At 35.0% G+C, this 19819-nt stretch overlaps 1 protein-coding gene across 49 annotated transcripts in view; it reads left to right on the forward strand.

Moving 5' to 3' along the window:
- The window catches only part of RIMS2 (regulating synaptic membrane exocytosis 2), a 467470-nt gene that overhangs the window by 247909 nt on the left and 199742 nt on the right, over positions 1-19819 (forward strand). For 26 of the 49 annotated variants that reach the window (XM_032131106.1, XM_032130832.1, XM_032131204.1 and 23 more), the window contains 3 exons: positions 3478-3524; positions 4683-4795; positions 17798-17928. In XM_032131106.1, coding sequence (XP_031986997.1) covers positions 3478-3524; positions 4683-4795; positions 17798-17928 — 291 coding nt within the window. Of the gene's footprint in view, positions 1-3477; positions 3525-4682; positions 4796-10386; positions 10435-17797; positions 17929-19819 lie in introns of all 49 variants that reach the window. The other 23 variants (XM_032131090.1, XM_032131097.1, XM_032130815.1 and 20 more) reach the window with 1 other exon arrangement.

Raw genomic sequence — 19819 nt, forward strand, 5'->3', positions numbered from 1 at the left:
TATCTTGTCAGTGAGATGAGAATTCATCTCCTGCATACGTATGGAATTGCAACCTCTTTAGGGTAAAGACTCTATCATCTGTCCTATCATTAAAAACCTTTGCATAACTTGAAGGTGTGGTTATAATAGCAATGCTATGGGACAGACTACATTACTTGTCTCAGAAAAGGAGGTCTCAAATTAATTTCATACACAAATCTTTCATAGTATCTCTCAAATAGAAGTTTATAGCAAAAGTTTCAAGGAACAGCTCACATCTTGAAAATACCCATTTTTTAATCTTTCTGCATTCTCTTCATTGTGTAAAATCTCCTGTATTATTTCTTGTGCTTTTATATTTGCTGTCTGTTGCTCAGCTTCCTTATCATCACGTCTTCTGTTATGTTGCTGTCACTAGAGCAGCTCATCTATAATTCCTTAAACAGTCATGTGGACTCTCAAGATGCCGCCTTCTGCATTACCTGCTTACCTTGTAGTCTGAAGAACTGAGCTAGATCAGTGATAAAAGAGTTGTTCAGTGTATTTGATTCCCATTGTCTTTTTGCAGTAGATGTAAAAGAGTCCCAGTGATGAATACTTCCTACAAATTGGTAGGTTTTAGATTCTTGTTAGGTGTGTGTGACTCTTGGGAGTTTGATATGAACAGCATAATGTCAGAAATGTTTTTCATGAGGGTAGAGCTGATGAACTGGAAAGACTGTATTACTTTTCTCAGTTTAGAAGACTTCAGTTCCTAATCAAATGGACAATATAAATTAATGCCCTACGCTTGTGCAAGGCAACGTAACTTCATAGGATCGTGTTCAGCTCTGGGAAATAAAGTTTCAGTGTATGTAAAATCTTAAAAAGTTCTTATTTACCAGATATCAGAAGTGATATTTATTTTAATTAGAATTATTGATGCCCAGTTGAAGGATTTCACTTTTGCATTGAGTTAAATCTTATTACTTATAAGGAGAATTTCTTGATGGTTTCATGGCAACGCTTTAAATCGTGCAAGAAATCTTCAGTTACTGGCAATTAACTTAGCTGAGAATATGTTGTCACATCCTGATATTCTGAGTACAAAACCAAATTCCAGTAAACACAGTTATTAGTTTTTATTATAGGCTATCTGCTATGAAGACTGAAGATGACAAGCTAAGCTGACAAGGCAGATAAAATTGAAAGCCATTCTAAAAAACCCCAAAAATTGAAAGCCATTCTAAAAAAACCCAACAACATGAAACATGCCAGTTTGTCATGCAGTTTACCACTTTTTCCATCTTAAAATAAAAATTGATGGCCAAGTTACTAATCAGTGTGAGCTGGTTTTCTGTTGTACAGAAGAACTTACCTATCTTCTGCTTTCTAATTCTCAGAAATAGAAAACTTAAAATGAGTGTTATTTTCATGGTTTCATCTACTTTGAATTTGGAAGAAATAACCCACTGTGTTTTAATAATTACTCTATGCAACCTGTTTGCAGTGGAACGTATTATGCAAAGAGTCATTATAAAACTAATTTTACTTCTCCTCCATCTGTTTATCTCAATGACAGTTCCTTGTAAGAAATACCATTCACATTACCATGAAATACAGGGATCTGTATGCTTTAGGAGCATAAATGATAATGTTCACAGCTCTCAAGTTTTTTTTTCAGCTATCTATAGAAAACTCTTATTCACTCTGTTCAGAATGATTTATATTTTATATCTATATATACATAAATATGTTTTCAAGGTTTTCTTTTCAGATGCATGTGGTAGAAGAAATTTTTTGAATTTATGAGTTAAGCTCAAGAGTGTATTTCTGAGTAAATTACTAGGCGAATATTGGTTCCTGTTATAAATTCTCTACATGTCAAATATAAAAAATTAAATATTTGCTTCTTCAATAGTACTTGTGAGTTTCTCACAAGTTTTCGGTACTAACAGCAGAGATTTTTCCTTATCTGTAGTGGGCACTTAGAGCAGCTGCATGCCTTCTGATTTGTTTAAATTATTGGATACTGTGTGTCAACTCACTTGGAAAGATTCCTCAGTCTTCTTAGTAAAGCTGTCTTTCTAGCGAGTCTTGAAAAATGTTTGGAAGAGGTATACTAAAGGTATTCTGGAAAAGCTTTTCTAAAGAAAATAGTTAAGTTATTTATATATCATAACTGACTCTTTCATTGTATGAGACAGTGGATATCACTGAAACATTTATAATTTCCCTTTCCTTTTCATTTACCTTTTGGTGGGTTGATCTTGACTGAGCACCAGAGACTTGCTCTCTCCATTTCCCTCCTCAGCAGAACTGGGGGAAGAAATAAGATGAAAAAGCTCATGGGCCACTCATCAGTTACCATCATGGGCAAAACAAACTTGAGGGAGATTAATTTGTTAGGAATTAATAAAATAATAGGATAGTGAGAAATAAAACCAAAACTGAAGCCTCCTTTAGGTTCAAATTCACTCCTTTTTTCCTGGTTTTTCTGCCTCTCTCTCCACCAAGCACTCCATGGTGTGGGGAAAGGGAGTTGCAGCCAGTCCTTCTGCTCCACCTTGTTCCCTGGCCTTGCTGTCTGCAACGATGCTTTTCTCATAGCTTTTTTTTTCTCATTGTTTTCTCTCACGGCTGCTGCACAATTGTTTTACCCTTTATTAAATGTGTTCTCACAGAGGCACCCAAGGGGCCGGCTGGGCCCAGCATGGTGCAGCCTCCCCTCACCATCGCCACCCCTCAGGACTGGCTGTGGCCTTGGAGAAAGCAACTGCACTGAAACACACAGCATGATTTTAATTATTGGTCCTGCTGTGACTCAGAACTGAAGCTCTTCATCTTGCTTGGTTTTGCTCAAATGCCTCTGAAATTGTTTATTAGCATATTGATAGTCTTTATTAGCATGCAGTAATGTTTGCCCCTCAGAGGAAGAACATATTCCTTTGCTTGGGGGGATGTGTTTGAGTGCTTTTAAACTACGTGGCTTTGCACACAATTTAATGCAGGTGTTGCAACATGTCCTGTATATGAAAGTATGCAATTTTACCAAATGAACTTATACATTTTATTTGGTTATGGAAAAGGTATGATTGATTAAATTTGTGGTACAAGGACAGTAAAGAATGTACTGGGATAGCCATTATTGGCAGCTGAGTATGTTTGAGTGAGGGTCCAGTAAATTTAATTAATGTATAATGTCATCATAAAATCTACTACTCACAGTTTTAGTCTACCATTAACTCTGAGATTGTTCTTTTATTTACTGAATTATTTTATTTGTGACTGTGCAGCCTGTCTCCTACGTCCACCAAATCTGTTCTGTAGGATTTAATTTGAAGCTGAAGTTATTTATACTGGATAATAGATAATCGTTCCAGTGGCTGAAGACAGCCAGCAGATCATACACCTTTCCTGAGGCATTCCATGGTGGATTGGGAAGTGTTATAGTGTAACTGAAACTTAAATATGCTTGTTAGATAAAGGATCAGCCTGTCTTAATTTTGCTGATTTCAGGGACATTCCCAGAATACCCGACAGCACACATGCACAGCTGGAGTCCAGTAAGTTTCAATTGTGGGGTAGGAAAATCTTCTCTCTCTTTTATGTAAGCACAAATAGAATGAAAAATGTCCTCTGCAGTCAGTATAGCTCTTGTCTCTTTGTCTATATTTGTCTCAGTATGTCATCTTACTGTATTATCTATCTACCTTTGTTTAATAATAAGCTATCAAAAGTCAGGATATTGTGGTTTAGATTCGACATTGGTTATAAGCTTAGATGAGTTTTGATTGAAGAAAGTATAATTCTAACTAATATATAAGACATTAATAGCAATTTTTAATTTCCTGCTTTCTTGCTTTGCATTTCAATTGCATCATATAAACTAAAAATGGAAAAGAAATGTTCTTTGTTTACAGCCTGAGTGATAGCTACTTTGAACTCAGAATACTCTTACTTTATTAGAGCCATTCAGTGCTACTTAAATTGACTAAACACATATTTCTTGTAGGGAAAAATAACTTGTTCTTTGGCTTAGATCTGATAAGATGGATTCCAGCCTGGAGTTATTTTTTATCATTGTTTTATAACTCTATTATAATAAAAGCCATGAATAAATGAAATGACATAAGCTTGATTATAATAATATGAAAAACTCTTTCAATGACTTTTTACTCATTGGCCAATTCTTAAAATTCATTTTATGTTTTGTGGGATGTGATAGAGATGTAGATTGTCTTTTGTATTTATAAAAATACTTCACTTTTGCTCTATGTTTTGTATGTCAAAACTTGTCCTCTGACCATTTTCAGACCTTGTAGATTTGAAACAAAATGCAAAAAAACCATAACATGCATCTTGATATTTTTGTAAAAGTCTAATTAAAAATTAGTCTGATTGTACAAGATAATAAGTCAGAAGACTGAATTCATTTGACCACAGTAAAGTGTTTATTTTTGGGCCTTCAACTTACTGACATAATTACAGTCAGAAATATCTGAATAAACTATTTTCCATTCTATAAATAAAAGCTTTTGATTACATTTGATCACCAAAAGATTGAGTATCATTATTTGGTAATTTTAAATAGATTAAAAAATGTGATACTTATCACAATTTTACTGCATGTTTGGTTATATTTCTACAATTTTTGTTTAAAGAATGTTGTAAAATATGCATAACTGCTACTATTTATAACATATTTTTGTTTATAATTACAGGTTCTAGTTCATTTGAATCTCAAAAAATGGACCGACCTTCTATTTCAGTGACTTCTCCTATGAGTCCTGGCATGTTAAGGGATGTTCCACAGTTCTTGTCTGGACAACTTTCAGTATGTAAACATTTCATTGATATTAATATTGTCCTTTTTGCAGCATATACAGCCCTTACTATTGTGCTAGCTACCTCTAACAGAAATTTCTTGTTAAACTAGCTATGTTTTTTGTTTAATGCTATACATCTCAGTCTAGGCAGGACCAGAGTTTCATAATGGTATTCCATTTTACTAGCGTTTGGAGATTTTATAGAAGTTGAATTTGGTATATCCATGTATATTTATCTGGTAAGCTAAACTGGTAGAATCAAATTTTCAGAAAGGTCTAATCTTGGCCTCCAGTCATGTTTGTGCTATTGAGTGTAAACATTTTTTCAACTGTCGCACTTATGTGTAGAGTTGGTAGATTTTATTACCTGTGTGCTTGGAGGTTACTGTTGCTTATTTCTTATGCACTAACTTTCATATATAACTTCCCCAGATATCCCTCTGATATTTTACTCATGTTGTATTTGCACAAGTGTTACTCAGTTTTGTTCTCCACTCTCATTGAGAAGAAAGTTCATTACGTGAATGTTTTCTTTTAAAGGGTACTTTTTTTTGTAATAAACTGAAGAAGTTGGGTTTTGTGCACCTTTCCATGTTGTTTACAATTCCAAAGTGTGATTTTTCAAAAGTGCTCAGTTGTGGCCTGACATATTGGAAAGGAAAGGCAAATGGAATGGAAACAGTGCAAAACTGGTGTTAAACAAGTTTGGAAATGTCACTTTCATGTTACTTCCAAGTTGTATATGTTGAATATACCATAAAAATATGCATAAAATCCAAGCAGACTTTCTAGGTCTCACAGAAATGGTTCATGGTATTGATAGAGGAGAGAAAGAATATTTTTGTCTCTTCAGTGGCCATGTTGGCTCCATTTTGCAGTGCATGAGACATTATTTGTTTGCTCATCAGACCAACCATTTACAATATATAATTTTTTATTTTCTGTAGCTGTTGTACTTAACTATTTTGAAAGATTCAATCCTTTGGATAAATGGAAAACTAAAAATCTTGACTGTAGAGTGCAGAGTACTTTGCAAAAATACAGTGACAAGGGAACATGAACTGTCAGAATACACAGACCAAAGTTTCTAACAACCCTCTTGTTTACAAGACAGTAAAAAATATTGATAGTGGAGACAGGGAAGAAAGAAGTTTCTTTTGTCTAAACTTCATAAAAGATTCGGCTGTCAAAAAGTTGTGGTGCCTTGCTCCCAGCATGAAATGTCAGATTCAGAGTTAGCTGCTCAGATGACCAGTGCACATACACTATGGAATAATTGTCCAAACAGGAACCACATAGAACTGACTTTCCCACTTTCTCAGTTTCAGATTAAAATCTTCGTGAGTTCAAGATTAGGATGTTTTAGTGAAGTCAGTACATTTTTTGATTTAGTGGTTTGATAGGATACTGAAGTTTGAGGTATATAATCATCGTATTGGGAAATTTTGAGGTATATTCTAATTTATTGAGAATAACAGAAAACCAAAGGTTTTATTTCTGAGAATGGCATATAAATTCAGCATTTAACTCAAGAAGGCATAATTCCTATTTTTATTTATTTTTTAAATGTTTCAATATATAAACGCCTATTCTAAAAAGTTTCTTCCCATCTAAGGAAACCAAATAATGTTAAGAGAAATTAGAAAATCTTTCATATTTGTTTTTGGTACTTCCTTATGCACTGTTTGCAATTACATTCAGTACTCCCTATTACATATTATCTGTGTTTCCCTCAGAGAGCAGCTGATATCTATCAGAGAACGCAAAGCTTTTGCTGAGTGAAAGGGAAGTCAGAAATACTCTGTAACTCTCTAAAACTGAAATGTAGCCATGTAAGATTAGTAGACATTTCGAAAGTTTGGATGGCTATCTTATCTGCCCAGCTAAAGAAACATTGGCAATAGCTGTATTCCATGTTAATCATGTTAAGGGCACAACCCAGCTCCTGCTGCTGTTGGGTCAAGACTTTGGAAGACAAGTGCTATACTTTTTGCTTGCAAGAGCAACATGGAATCTAACTGGGCACATGGCAATTTATAGGCTAGTATGCATTTTTATAAATAGAGGACTTTATGAGAATTGACGTATTCTACAGGAACAGTATTTTCACAAAAAATCGATGTAGTTTCTTTTTGATCTGATATTTTAAGATAGTTTTGAAAAATTAAAAATTTTGTGACATCAAATTTGGGGGTTTATGTTCTAGAAGGTAGTATGATTAATAGCTTTTCTTTCACTTTTTAATATTTGGGTTTATCATTTTACAATTTTAAAAAGTTTTGAAACTTTGGAAGACTTAGTGAAAAAATCCTGGTTTTAAAGTTGGAGACGTGAAAAATTAGAATGAACTATGAGATTTTCTAATTTTGCACCTTTAGCAAAGGTAAAGTAATAAGGTAAAACTGAATTTTAAAAATCTCCTCAAGTTAAAAAAAATATTTTAGTCTGAATGCTACAAAATGAAAGTGCTTCAATATTTTGGTTTTTCATGTTTTAATCAGCTCTTTTCTAACAGAACAGTTGATGGATCACATGTTCATTCAAAATAGCTGAGTAAGGTGGAAATGAAAGGAAGTACTAAATTCTGAATGCAGTTGTGAATGTGCTCTTTATGGTGAGTGCCTAGGCAGGAGAATAACTATAGAACCCTGGCAGTAAATGAGGACAGGTTGCTGTTCTTTGTGGAAGTGGTGGGTCAATGACCTTCTGAGTGATGGTGGCTGAGGTCAGACAGGTGTGATGAATCTGAAGGAACAGATGAAAGGCAAGGTTTTGGAAGTGTTTTCCATATCTTCTGTGCCTTTGGACAGTAGCATGTAGTCCTGAAGGGTTGCTGTTAGTGCAGCTGTGGTTACTGTGAAATTAAAGGCAGTGAAATACAAGAGTTGTGAGCAGAAGTGGAGTACAACAGTTCAGGGGGAGGTCTGAAGTATTTGAATGAATACTTGAATGTAGGCTTACTCAGACAGTGCTCTAGATCCTTAAAGGATTTTCATATATTAATAGTATTTTGGAACCTATTTCTTTATGTTTGGTATGGTTTTGGCCAGTTTAGCTGCAGTGATTCCTCTCTAGTATTCAGGGATGTCTTTCTTTGTCCCTTGAGTTTTCCTCTGTATTGGCATTGGTCTGTGCAACTGTTTTCTTCTGTGGAGGTTAACAGTGTCAGTCTAGAGCTGACTAATAGGATTGACCACAAAGTAAACCCTCTCACACAGACAGGAAATCTTCTTTACATTAATAATTATTCTGCCCAAGTACATATTTAATTGAACAAATTATGTGCAACTACAGTAAACTATTGTGTGTTATAACTTACTAAGGCATAAAATTTATCTGTATTCTCTGCACATTATTTTATGGCATTTTTTATTCATGTTGTTCTTTCTGGGGAGTATCTGACTGTTATTGCAATTATAGGTTTTTTGTTATTTGCTTGTCTAGTTCCTGTTTCTGTGTTTTTTCACTGAGTTGTTTTTCCTTTAATACAATTTTGAAAAAGTCAAAAGTATTCTTTGTATGCTGGTGCTCTTAGCTTCATTACTGCATTTTGGCTACTTTTTCAATACTGCATGAAAAGTATAACTTGAAATGCTTTTCCAATAGTTAGGTTTAAGGAATAATAACATAACTATAAGACCATGTAAATGCATACAAGTATAAAATCACAGTATTTAATTTTTGTACTGGTGGAACTTCTAACAGAGAAGCGATACCATTTATAAAACTAATCTATTTCCCAGTACACTTGAACCACAGAACCACTTCAGTAGATTTGCCGTACACATTCAGTTTATAAAGCAATGAAAATACAGTTGTATTAATTATAGTTGTCATATATGCAGCATACTAGAAAGCCTTTATTGTACATTATGAAGGGCCTATATGTCAGCACATTGAGGGGGTGAAATCAAGTACGACACATGCTTCCCCTCCCCCTTTCACATGTTCTTTTTCCTTTTCTTCCTCCCCTTTATACCTCTATACAATTAAATTGCTGTTGCTCTAACATGGAAAGTTCTAGGTAGTGCACACAATGTGTTGATTTTCCTCCATTTCCAAGGCAGAATATGACAGGTGAGGACCCTTGGTGCATGGTGGGAGAGATTCTGTCCCTCTTAGGATTGCAATATCCTGTGATAATTTATTTTTCCCCTGTAAAATTGAGCAGAAGCAAGCTGAAGATCTACTTTTATTGTGAGTAGATCACATTCTGACACCCTAACACTGGGCTCTGCAGTTCTGCCCGTGCAGAGTGGCAGGTAGAGTGCAGCTGCTGCACCTTTCAGGACACGGGGAGCACATCAGACAAAACCTGTGATCCAGACTGTCAGATTTTCTTATGTACCTTCTTGCTTTGATGTAAGAATAGATTACTTCACACATTTTATGGAACAGATTTCTCCAGCATCTGTGCATGCCAAATAAGTAAGGAGGGTGGCAGAAGCATCATCACTGTGCCTATTCCCATGCTTTGGCTTCATTTCTAATGGAAGTGAATATTGAGTAGTAGCTTATTCCTATCATTTTGAATTAGATCAATAATCTCAGGAAAACTGAGCAGAGGTGAAGGAGATTCCAATCTGTCAGATGGCTGTGATTTTTGTGACCTACTCCATGCTCCTGCTGTCCCCCTCACTGGTCCTCTGAGGTATCAACACATGCTCCTTTTTCTGTCCATTCCCCATACTCTGTACCAATTCTGTGCCACTCCATTTGCTGTTGCCCTATGCTGAAGGTGGAGAGTGGTTGCTTGGAATCTGCAGCTAGTCCAGGAATTTGTTTTGCCTGTACTCAATGTAGTCTTGATGTAGCCACTTCAGGCCATGAGGTTGTATGTGGTCTAAAATGTTACAGCACAAAAATATGTTATAAATGCATCTATATATGCAGTTTGCTAAATGCTCTAGATCGCATTTCATGCAAGGTCTTTCTGTGTATACCATATGTCATTTCTGTCACGATTGCTAGAGAATTGAAATACATAGATTGTGCCTTCCCCCATGTAATGCTAACACCAAACAGCACTAACTTTCTTTTAATTGTTTTCAAACTATTTAGGAAGACTTTTCATAGACATGACTCTTAAAGTTGCAAAAAAGAGAAAACCTTTTATTTTACTCACTTTCCTAAGTAACCAAAGCTGTCAGTGTGTGAATTGTACTTGTTTCTCTCTGAATATGCACGTACAATTTCCCTGAAAGAGACAATCAACCTTATGTTTCCAACCCCACTTTTAAATCACACTTTGCCTACCTGTTCTTTTTGTTACATGTTATTTCTAAATCTATTGTAAATGTTGTCTATAGACTTGCCAAGAGAAATCCTTGCTCCTGGGGAATCAGTGGTAAAATTCCTGTTGACTTCCCTAAGGCAAGAATTTCCATCACAGGGTTTTGATATGATTTGGAAACAGATTTGCAGATTTAATTTATGCATTGCATTAAAATTCTTTGTGTTAGATAAATATGTTGTTGGTGTAAAGCTGTGTTTAAAGTAATAGTTATGTGTCTTTGTTTTTACTTTTGGTCTTTTAGTTTCCAGCGTGTTGTCTTTTTTGGTTTTGTTTTATTGCTTTTTCTTTAATTTTGCTTACCAGAGCCAAAGCCTTAGTAGAAGAACAACGCCTTTTGTTCCTAGGGTTCAGGTAAAGACTTCGTCTGCCTGACAGAAAGTAAAGTTGTGGGTTTTTCTTTTGTTTGTTATGGAAAATGCATAGTAGGAAAACGTTACATTGTAGTCCGTTTTCCCATATTTTGAGTGTGTTGCTTTAAACCATATTAACAACTGTCATGTCATCTTGTGAGCAGCTTGTAAAATTCTGCATGGGGGTTAAAATATTAAATAAAAATTTAAAGAGACAACTAGTTTTTGTTTGCTGTCTGCCCAGTATTAAACTTATACAGGTTTCAATAGTGACGATGGCTATGCATCCCACATACAAAATTTGTGTATTGTTTAAGCCATAAATAATTCTGTGCTTGAGTTTATTATATAAAGATGAATGTCTCTTTAAATCATTCATTATCATTACTTAAACTTCTTTTGCATTTTCCACATAATAGTAGCGCCTTGAGTAGAAGATGGGCAAAAAATTTGTACCTTGTTTAAATAAACAAATTTCTTGTGTATGAAACTTGGTTCTTGCATTTTTAAGTACATAAAAATAATCAAAACTCTATTTGAATAAAAAATGAATTCTCCTGTTGTCTTATTGAATTTCTTTAGCTTTGATACTCTGTTTAGGTACAAGTTGTTTGCCTTTTCATTAGGAAGCTCCTAAGGTACTATAGATTAATGCAAAAGTAGGTTTTACTAATATGTTACAATGCTTATCTTGCTTTGCTGCATGTTTTTCATTTTCTTTTTGCAACTAGAATATTACCTGATTTTCTAACAAAATATCTTTATGATATTTTAAGATGTTAATCTTTTATGTAGCAGCTTTATAAATGTTTCTGTTGTTTGATCAATTGATGAAGATGTAAAGGATGATCTAAGTGATCAGAAAGAGATGACTGAATTCCATTATGAAATGGAAAAGAGATCTTATATTTATATTTATATTTATATTTATATGTAAAAAGGTCATATATTTATAAAAAAAATCTAAATAAGACTGTAAATAAGACATCAAATATGACTCATTTGATAAAGTACATTCTTTCTCACAACATAGTATTCTCGAAAGTATTCCTTACAACTGCTTAAATATAAATTAAAAATTTAAAAATTCTAGAGAAAAAAAGAGATTATAAAATAATGTCTTGATTGTATGCTTTAGAGTTAATATATTATGTGCTATTGACATAAACCGGCTTTTAATGAAAAATTTAAAACATCCTTTTGCATGATTAAGAAAGTTGGGTTCTGCTCATGATAATGAAATCAGAGGGGTACAATCACAAGTCATTAGTAGTTCATGGAGGTAAATATTATGTATGACATAAGTAGTTTTTTAATATTTATTTTCTTTTTATATAGGTGATAAATAAAGTAAAAATTATATGGGATTTGATTGTTCAATTTAAAAAAGAAATCTCTGCCTGAAACCTGCATGTTTCATGAAATACTGTAATGTAGAAATAACATGTAGTAGTTCCTTAATCACATTATGCAAAATAAAGAAATAGACATAAAATTTGTCTGTTCTACTTAGACTAATATCCGCTAATGAAAAAAAACCACCTTGCTCAAATGATTATGGTAGTCATTTGAGAAAAGAAGTGTCATGTTTGTTAGAAAATATCTAACAAGAAGTGAAAGTGTTCAAGGCTTACTCGCTCACCCTCTGGATGGATTATTTGTTATATTGTAGATAAGGATTGTCTTTAGCCCCAGTTTTTTCTCTACACAGTCAGTGCCTGTGGAGTCTTTGTGGACCTCTCTAACAATTTTTTTTGCAGAGCCTAGTAACAGTCAAAGCTAAACATAAGACTTTTGACAAGAGTTCCTGAAGAACTCGAAATTATGACCTTGACAAAATCTTTACAACTAGTCTGAGACAAAACGTCATCCATGTGCCCACTTTTAGTAGTGATGGTAAAGATTAATGTTAGATATATTTGCCATGCAGGCTGCAGAAAGAAGATGAATTCTCCAGTGGTCTTCAAACAAGGGTATTAGGAGCAGTCCAGCAGCAGTGCAGAGCTCTGGTTACCTTTTTGGCATGACAAATTCACTAAATCAGAGCTCTGAGCTGCTTTTTATGGCTGTCCAGAAGTATAGATTTCATTGTGGGCTGTGGTATAGCTGTCTCTGTAGAACTCCTTAGAAGAATGAGGATCTCCAAACATTCTGTTTATGCTTATTTGTTTCATTGCTCTCAACAGGAAATGCACATCTTTTTTCTTACTTGCATCGTCTTTGCTTGTTAGTCTGAAAGTGATCCTTTCTGGCAAAAGCTCCTCTCCCACACTTCTCTCCATGTCGTTCCATTAATCTTCTAGCTCACTGGATGATTTCATAGAATCATCATTATTTTATGGGGAAGAAAAACACTCAGTTTCTTTCTTTTTTTTCCTATCGAAAGCCCTTCTGAGCTTTTACTAATTTTACAGTACTTGTAAAAGTGCATCTTTATTTCCTGAACTTTGAGATTCAGTTTAGCATACCAGTAATTTTCTAACTTTAAGAGTGATGTTTTATGAATCTTTGTAGGGAAAAATCTGTTCTTAAATTTGTGTTTTCTACGCAGTATCTCGTTTACTTGGCAAAGCCTTCTTTTGAGCCAGAGTTGCCTCTGGGTTTTTTCTAACTTCAAAAATTTCAGCCATCCTTTTGGCTTTAATACATATACAAGGTAAAACCACTAAAAGAAAAAAGAAATCTAGATTAGGGAAGCCTAAATACTTCTATAATTTTCTGGCCTTTATATCCTACAAGCTTTTCCATTTGACAGCCTTTTCTTGCAGTTGTTCAGGCATATCAGACAGCAGATGAAGCAGAAAGCAATAGTAGTTTGATTTAGCAGCCCTCAGTACTCAGGATTCTTTAGAGTTATGTTTAAAACCATCCAAAACTTACCTCAGCTATGTCAAAGATCTCATCACCTCAGGGCAGTTTCAGCATCTACATAAGCTTAAATTCAATAAAATGATTACTGCAAGTAATTTTTAAAAATAAACTGAGGGTTTTTTTTCAAACAACAGATCCTACTGGTGTATTTCTTTTTTCAGAATAATGTGAGAATGAAAAGTAGTATCTAATTTTTAAATAATAATAAACATAACAAACATCTATGTAGGTTACATGAAAATTTACAATGAGCAACAGAAGAAAAAAATGCCTGGCCAGCTGTTTCTAAAAGCCAGTGATATTTGAATAGGTTGTGGTGGTAAAAATTAAGCTATAGGGCAGATGGTCTCTCCCAGAGGCACAAGTTTTATCCCTTTTTCATGAGATTCATGAAGTAACCCTTATATAACAAAGGAAAAACTGTTGCATAGAATTTAAAACTTCAAATATTCTTTTTTTAAATCTAAGTTATGACTGAAGATATGTTTTGCCTGTATGTGGTGTACATAAAACCACATTAGACTTGCGTAGTTGAGCAAACAGTCAAACATTTATGAGACAGGAGTATATGAAGTGCAACAATTCTATTATCTAGATTTTCTTAACTGATTCCCTTTTGCATGTGTGTTAGAGTAGGGGTTCTAATACATGATTACTTCTTTTCCGGAACTCTGACCTCAGTCAGTGCTCTAAAACTTTTAGTGAAGATGAGATCTAGTAGAAAAAAGGTGAAATCTAAGTAAACTGAATTTATGTCCTTAATTAATATAACTTATATTAACTTCAAATAAGTTTGAGGTGCCTTGAGGAAGAGCTTTCACTAGTACAGCTGAAGGAAAAGTCTAAGTACCTCAATACTTGCAGTGAGTGATCAACTCAAATAAAAGACAGCAAAGCCCATTAACTCTATTTGAAACTTAGGCTACTCCCGAGGGTGAGTTGATTCTCCAGAGGGAGGCACCTTCTGCTGAGGCTACAGAGGACCAACCTTACCCATCCTGTGATTCTGTGAAACAGGAATACTAACTAGATATACTAGATACCTGCATCCTCACTTGCCAGAATGCAACACCAGCAGTCAGCTTTTATGTATTGTTGTCTGTGTAGGAAGCTTATTCCAGAAACAGGACCTGTGCTGTTTAAATACTGTTTAGACTGAAGAGGTTGAATCTGTGTATGAAAAGAGTGCCTTTATCATCATGCTCTTCCACGTGCCTTTCTTCTCTGGAGTACAAAGTCTCATCTGAAGCTGAGATGCTGTTTGGCTGGATGTAAGTGTGTGGTGTTGTCAAAGCATGCTTACGTTTAGCATAGCAGGTTCCAGACGTGATACCCCAAATGAGTATTGCTCTTGTATTAAACCACTGCTGGTTAAAAACCAGAAAGAATGAAACTGGGGCCACACCTTCATCTCTCTTTCCTTCAGTCATCTGAGTGCAGAAGAGTTCCTGTTTCCTGCACTCTGTGTGGCAGTTATTCCTACCTGGAAGCCTGTCTCAAGGAGTGCAGCAGATGCACCCCTCTGTGAATAACAGACCATCACACAGTATCAGGAGGCATTGAATTTAGGTGCCTGTTTGCCTGAATGTAGATCACAGCAGAAGTTTAATAAAGCAATAAGTGCCTGTCTGAATAGTGAAAGAGCCCAGGAATGGAAAGTATATGAGCATGTGTGTGGCTAATTAGTCTCCAGGACTTCAATGCAAAGTGGGAAGATCTTCAGAAAGTAAGTGAATTTTAGGTGCCTATATCCTAAGTAATCTAGATGGACCAAGTCGTACTCAAGAAGGTTTTTACAGGTGTTAGCCTCCCCATTAGCATCAGCCAGCCTAATTTTTTCTGTAGTAGTTTTTTTTTCTGTAGTTTTTTATGTGTTGTTAGTTTATCTTTCCTTTTCCTTCATTTAGATCAGGATTTCTTTGTTGAAGTTTCTTAGATGTTCTAAGCTTTTAAAAGTGTGTGTAAAAAAAGTCTTGTCAGATTTTTGTTCACCCCAGTCTGTCTTTCAACATATTTTGTGCCAGTTAGCATGGATATTTCTTTTGTTGCTTCATACCATTTCTCTCATTCAGTCTATTTTTGCCTCTCTGTTAATCTCTGGTCCCTGATATTAGTGGTTCCATTCTTCGTTTCACCAAGAAGTATCCTTTATATTTTACTTTCACAGTAATTATGAAGCAATTTTTTATTTGTCCTTTCTTCCTTCTTCTAATCCCATGAGAATGCAATCCCATTCTTCCCTCTATGGGCTTCTTTGACCATTCTCCCACAGTTTCTTCCATTCTTCTCCTTTCATCCTAGTCAAGTGACTGCTTGGGTTACAAGTACCTGTGCTGTGTATTGGAGTGCTAGCAGTGTGAACACAGGAGAGAGAAAGCTTTCTGGTCTTAATTCTGACTCCTGACTTCTCCTGTAACAAGACAAATTAAAGGGAATTACAGGGAAAATATGCCCAGTATGTACAAGTTTTTCCAATTATCTTTTTCAGAACATCAAGAGAAAAGTAGAAGGTATAAGTCCATGCAAATTTTGAGCTCTTTTTCCAAGCTACGGTTGTTAAAGCATCTCAAGGAAGTGGTGTCAGATGATTTCAGTTTCTGCTTAAGTAATTTTCTAAATATTTTGACTGAAGTTTTCATGTAAAAATTCAATCTGAAACAAATATAGTGAAGAAATATTTAGCTCGAATATGAACACATAATTCTGGTTGTATTTTTGGTGTCTAGATGATTTCACGTTCATCAGTCACAGTTTGTGATAGTGTCTGTATCACAAATATATTGCATTCTCCTTAAGCAAGCATAATTTCCCCAAAAAAAGCAAATGAAGAAGATTTTCTTCTGTGCTATTCCCCTTGGGTTGTGGGATTAGCAAAGTCTGTGTTTTGCTTGAGGAGTCCCAAGAAAGCCTGTGGGTGGATACATGTAGTGTCAAAGAGCATTTAAGTTGACTTGCGCTTCAGAGGTCATTAAAGCTGTACTGTTGGCACAAAGCTTTCTGCTTTTGATCCGTAGCTGGATGGAGCTAGATAGAAGTCCAGATAATTCTCGGTGTAGGAAAAGTACTGTCAAAGCCCCTGGCTTGCAAGAATATAGGAACAGCATCTAAAATTCACACACAGATGAGTAGCCACAGAGCTCTTTAACTATTAGTACCAGAAACCTATAAATTCTGTAGCAGGGCCAATGACAGGATAATAGAGGACAAGTATCCCATTTTTAATATCCATTCAAACATTTGGTTGGTGGCTACAGGAATTGCCAGATCTGAAGCAGTGGAGAAGGAGGAAGTGCACTGCCACCAATAATTGAGTTGGCATGTCTTAGTGTAATCTCACTTAGTGAAGTATTAGGAATGGCAGAGACCTAAATCAGCCTCTTCTTTATGGGTTAAAAGTATTGAGAATTACATGAGGACCTTTCTTTAAGAGACTGAAATGTTGAAGATAAGGAGCTATGATGGCAGATGAAACCCTGTCTCTGAAATTATGTGAGATGGTTTCTGCAGAAAGTGCACCTTCTCCTGTTTATGTCTCCCTTAGCTAGGGTATATTCATGCCTAAGGGTGTATTGCCTGGTGTGCAGGCTGGGCATTATCCTCTCTGATTCCCTTGAGTTCAGGCAGGGTCACTGTTTTCTTTAAATGTCCTAGCTTGTCCTGTCTCAGGCAAAGTCCTCATGAGGAGAGCCTCTTCAGTAATCTGTAGTTAGTGATATTGCAGTGCTACCACCATGTAATGGCTCCCTGGCTATTTGGAAGGCTTTGTTTTGTCCTAACTGCCCCATTTCCCCCTTCTGCAGTGACTGCTCTGAAGTAGGTATATCCCTTTCTTGGCTGATGTGTTTGCAGTCATAGAATTCAAACTGAAACAGCTAAATAGCAGCTTGTAATGACTGTAGTGGAAAAGGATAGCAAATAAAGCCTTAGACTGGTTACTAATAATTCTAAAAATTAATAATAGTGGTTTTTACCTTGTTAGTGAGTTGGACTATGAAGAGGGTGGGACTACTGAGCCTTGCTTTCTGGAGGGCTTATATGATTTCAGAATAAGTGTATATATGTTGAAAAACATATAGAGATATGAAATATTTATGGGTTTATCCTATAGTCTCTTTTGCACAACAGGAGATGAAAAATTAATTAATTCATTGTGCATAAACTCCTCAGAAATGTATGAGTACCATACATTAGTAATGCAAGCAATACACTACAAGGGAGAATAATCCTAACCAGAGCACCATGTGAAAAACAATTAGTGTGAAGTAAGGTACTTACTGTACAGGGTTTTAAAAAAAGAGTAACTCCTGGTACATACTGAAGCTATTACAATATTAACTTACTTTTATTCTTTGTTATAAATTCAAAGTAGAATATAAGATTTTCTGTTTAAGTAACCAATATAAATAGAAGCTTATGAGCAAAATTGTTTTTAAGGATTAATATACTACTTCATTGTAGAAATGAGTTCACTAATTAATATTTTCTCCCTACAGATAAAACTGTGGTATGACAAGGTTGGTCATCAGTTAATAGTGACCATACTGGGAGCAAAGGATCTTCCTTCAAGGGAAGATGGGAGGCCAAGGAATCCTTATGTTAAAATTTATTTTCTTCCAGACCGAAGGTAGGGAGAATGCAAAGCAAGGAATATTTGAATTAGTCTGATACTCAGGTGACATGCACAGCTGAGTTTATCAGTCGTACTTGTATGGAAAAAAGCTTAAAGTTGTGGGTTCTTGTGTTGAACATGCTATGTAACAGCAAGATGTCTTTGAACACTAAGCACAAACTTGCTTTCCCTGGTTGTACTATAAAATACTGAATAGAAAAGGAAAGGTAAACATATGTCTTTGCATGGGGATCTGTTATTTGCAAAGAATGTTGGTAGTGTTTTATAGTGCCTTTATTTCATATGGCAGTTATTCTTCTCTAGAGCAAATAACATGCTACAGAGCTGGGTTCATAAATTTCTGGACTGATGAGTCCAGCAGTTTGGTTTGCCCTATCTTTATACAATAAAGCAGTAACAACAGGTTTGGCATCTGAAACCCACAGATTTCTTATCACAGTATAAGTGAGTTAAGGCTGAAGCAGTCTCAATTGAAATTTCCCATTTGCACTTTGAAAACTTCCCCTAAAGCACAGAACTCATATTAATCTGGATGGTGCACTTAGGGAAAATGAAACTGTACTAGGACCCCTATTCTGGAACAGCTTCTTCACTTTTTAGTCCATGATTTTTTGCATTTTAATTTAGGTGTTGGGAAGAACAGCAAAAGAGATAATGTGTTATCCAATTGATTTTTTAAATTGATATTTCCTCAGATTGTGTCAGTAGGGGAGCATGTTTAGCGCTATTTTATAATGTACCAACCAAATAATTCAAAGCTTTAATGTCACTCAAAATAACAAATAGATCAGTGGATTGCTGAATCCGTAGAATAGATTTAACTCGTATTTTTACTTCCTTTGCTTTTCCTAATAGCTAAACTGGGAAGATGTTAACTATCTCCAGTACCATTTGACTTCAGTAGGAAATAAAGCTATTTAGTGTTTTGGAACACATTGCTTTTCCACTTTCATTGTATACCATATGTTGACATGAAGATTTTCTGCGACTACCTAATTTGCCGTGTCATTGATGATTAAAAGGTTTTGGATAGATTTTCTTGGGCTCACCAGTATTTGAACTGTTGATTTAGATCTCTGGTTTATTCAAACTGCTGTAGTGTGTTTGTAGCTGGTGAAGCTGTGCTAAACTGAGAATCAGGTTGGCTTAAATTATCTTGCCTGCTTTTTCGAGATTAATAAGAAATTAAAAGTCTAATGAAACTGTCTGTGTTCACAATGTTTTTACAATGTAAATTGTGATAACTAAAAAATACATTGACATTGAATTTTATTAATCTATAATGTTTTTTCTCATTTATGGGAAGTATTCAGAACTTTTTCTTTAGTTATTTTATGTGTTTATGATCAGCAATTTGTCTTATAGAATCGTGGGGTTTTTCTGATGTGGAAATTTTCATTTCCTTAGATTTAAGAGCTAAGTAAGCAACAGTATATTTCTTGTGTAGTAGAAGGAAACACGCTAGAGGTAAAATACACTTAAGTAAGTCGAGCATTTGATTAGAAAAAGATGCTGAATTCTCTTTGGTTACAGAAATTTAATTGAAAAGTGTTGTACAATGTAACTTACTTCAGTTCACAAGGGTAAACAAACCTGTGGTATTCTAGAAATTATTTTTTTAAACAATGTATCTAAAAATATTACCTCTTAGGTAATATTTTGATCCATCTTCCAAGTAACAGTTCAGAAATACAATGACGTTATTACAGTTGCAAGTATTAACGAATGGACTGTATCTGCCTTGCCTATTAAAAAATCCTCATAAATTAGTATGGCAGCTGCATTATGCAGCAATCAGCAGGTTTAAAATAAGCATTGTTATGAGGCTCTTGTCAGTATTCTCAGTAGGAGGAGTGTGGGTGTTTTCCAGCAAAAATTGTTTCAA

The sequence above is a fragment of the Corvus moneduloides genome, chromosome 1 (assembly GCF_009650955.1).
Source record: "Corvus moneduloides isolate bCorMon1 chromosome 1, bCorMon1.pri, whole genome shotgun sequence".
Taxonomy (NCBI): domain Eukaryota; kingdom Metazoa; phylum Chordata; class Aves; order Passeriformes; family Corvidae; genus Corvus; species Corvus moneduloides.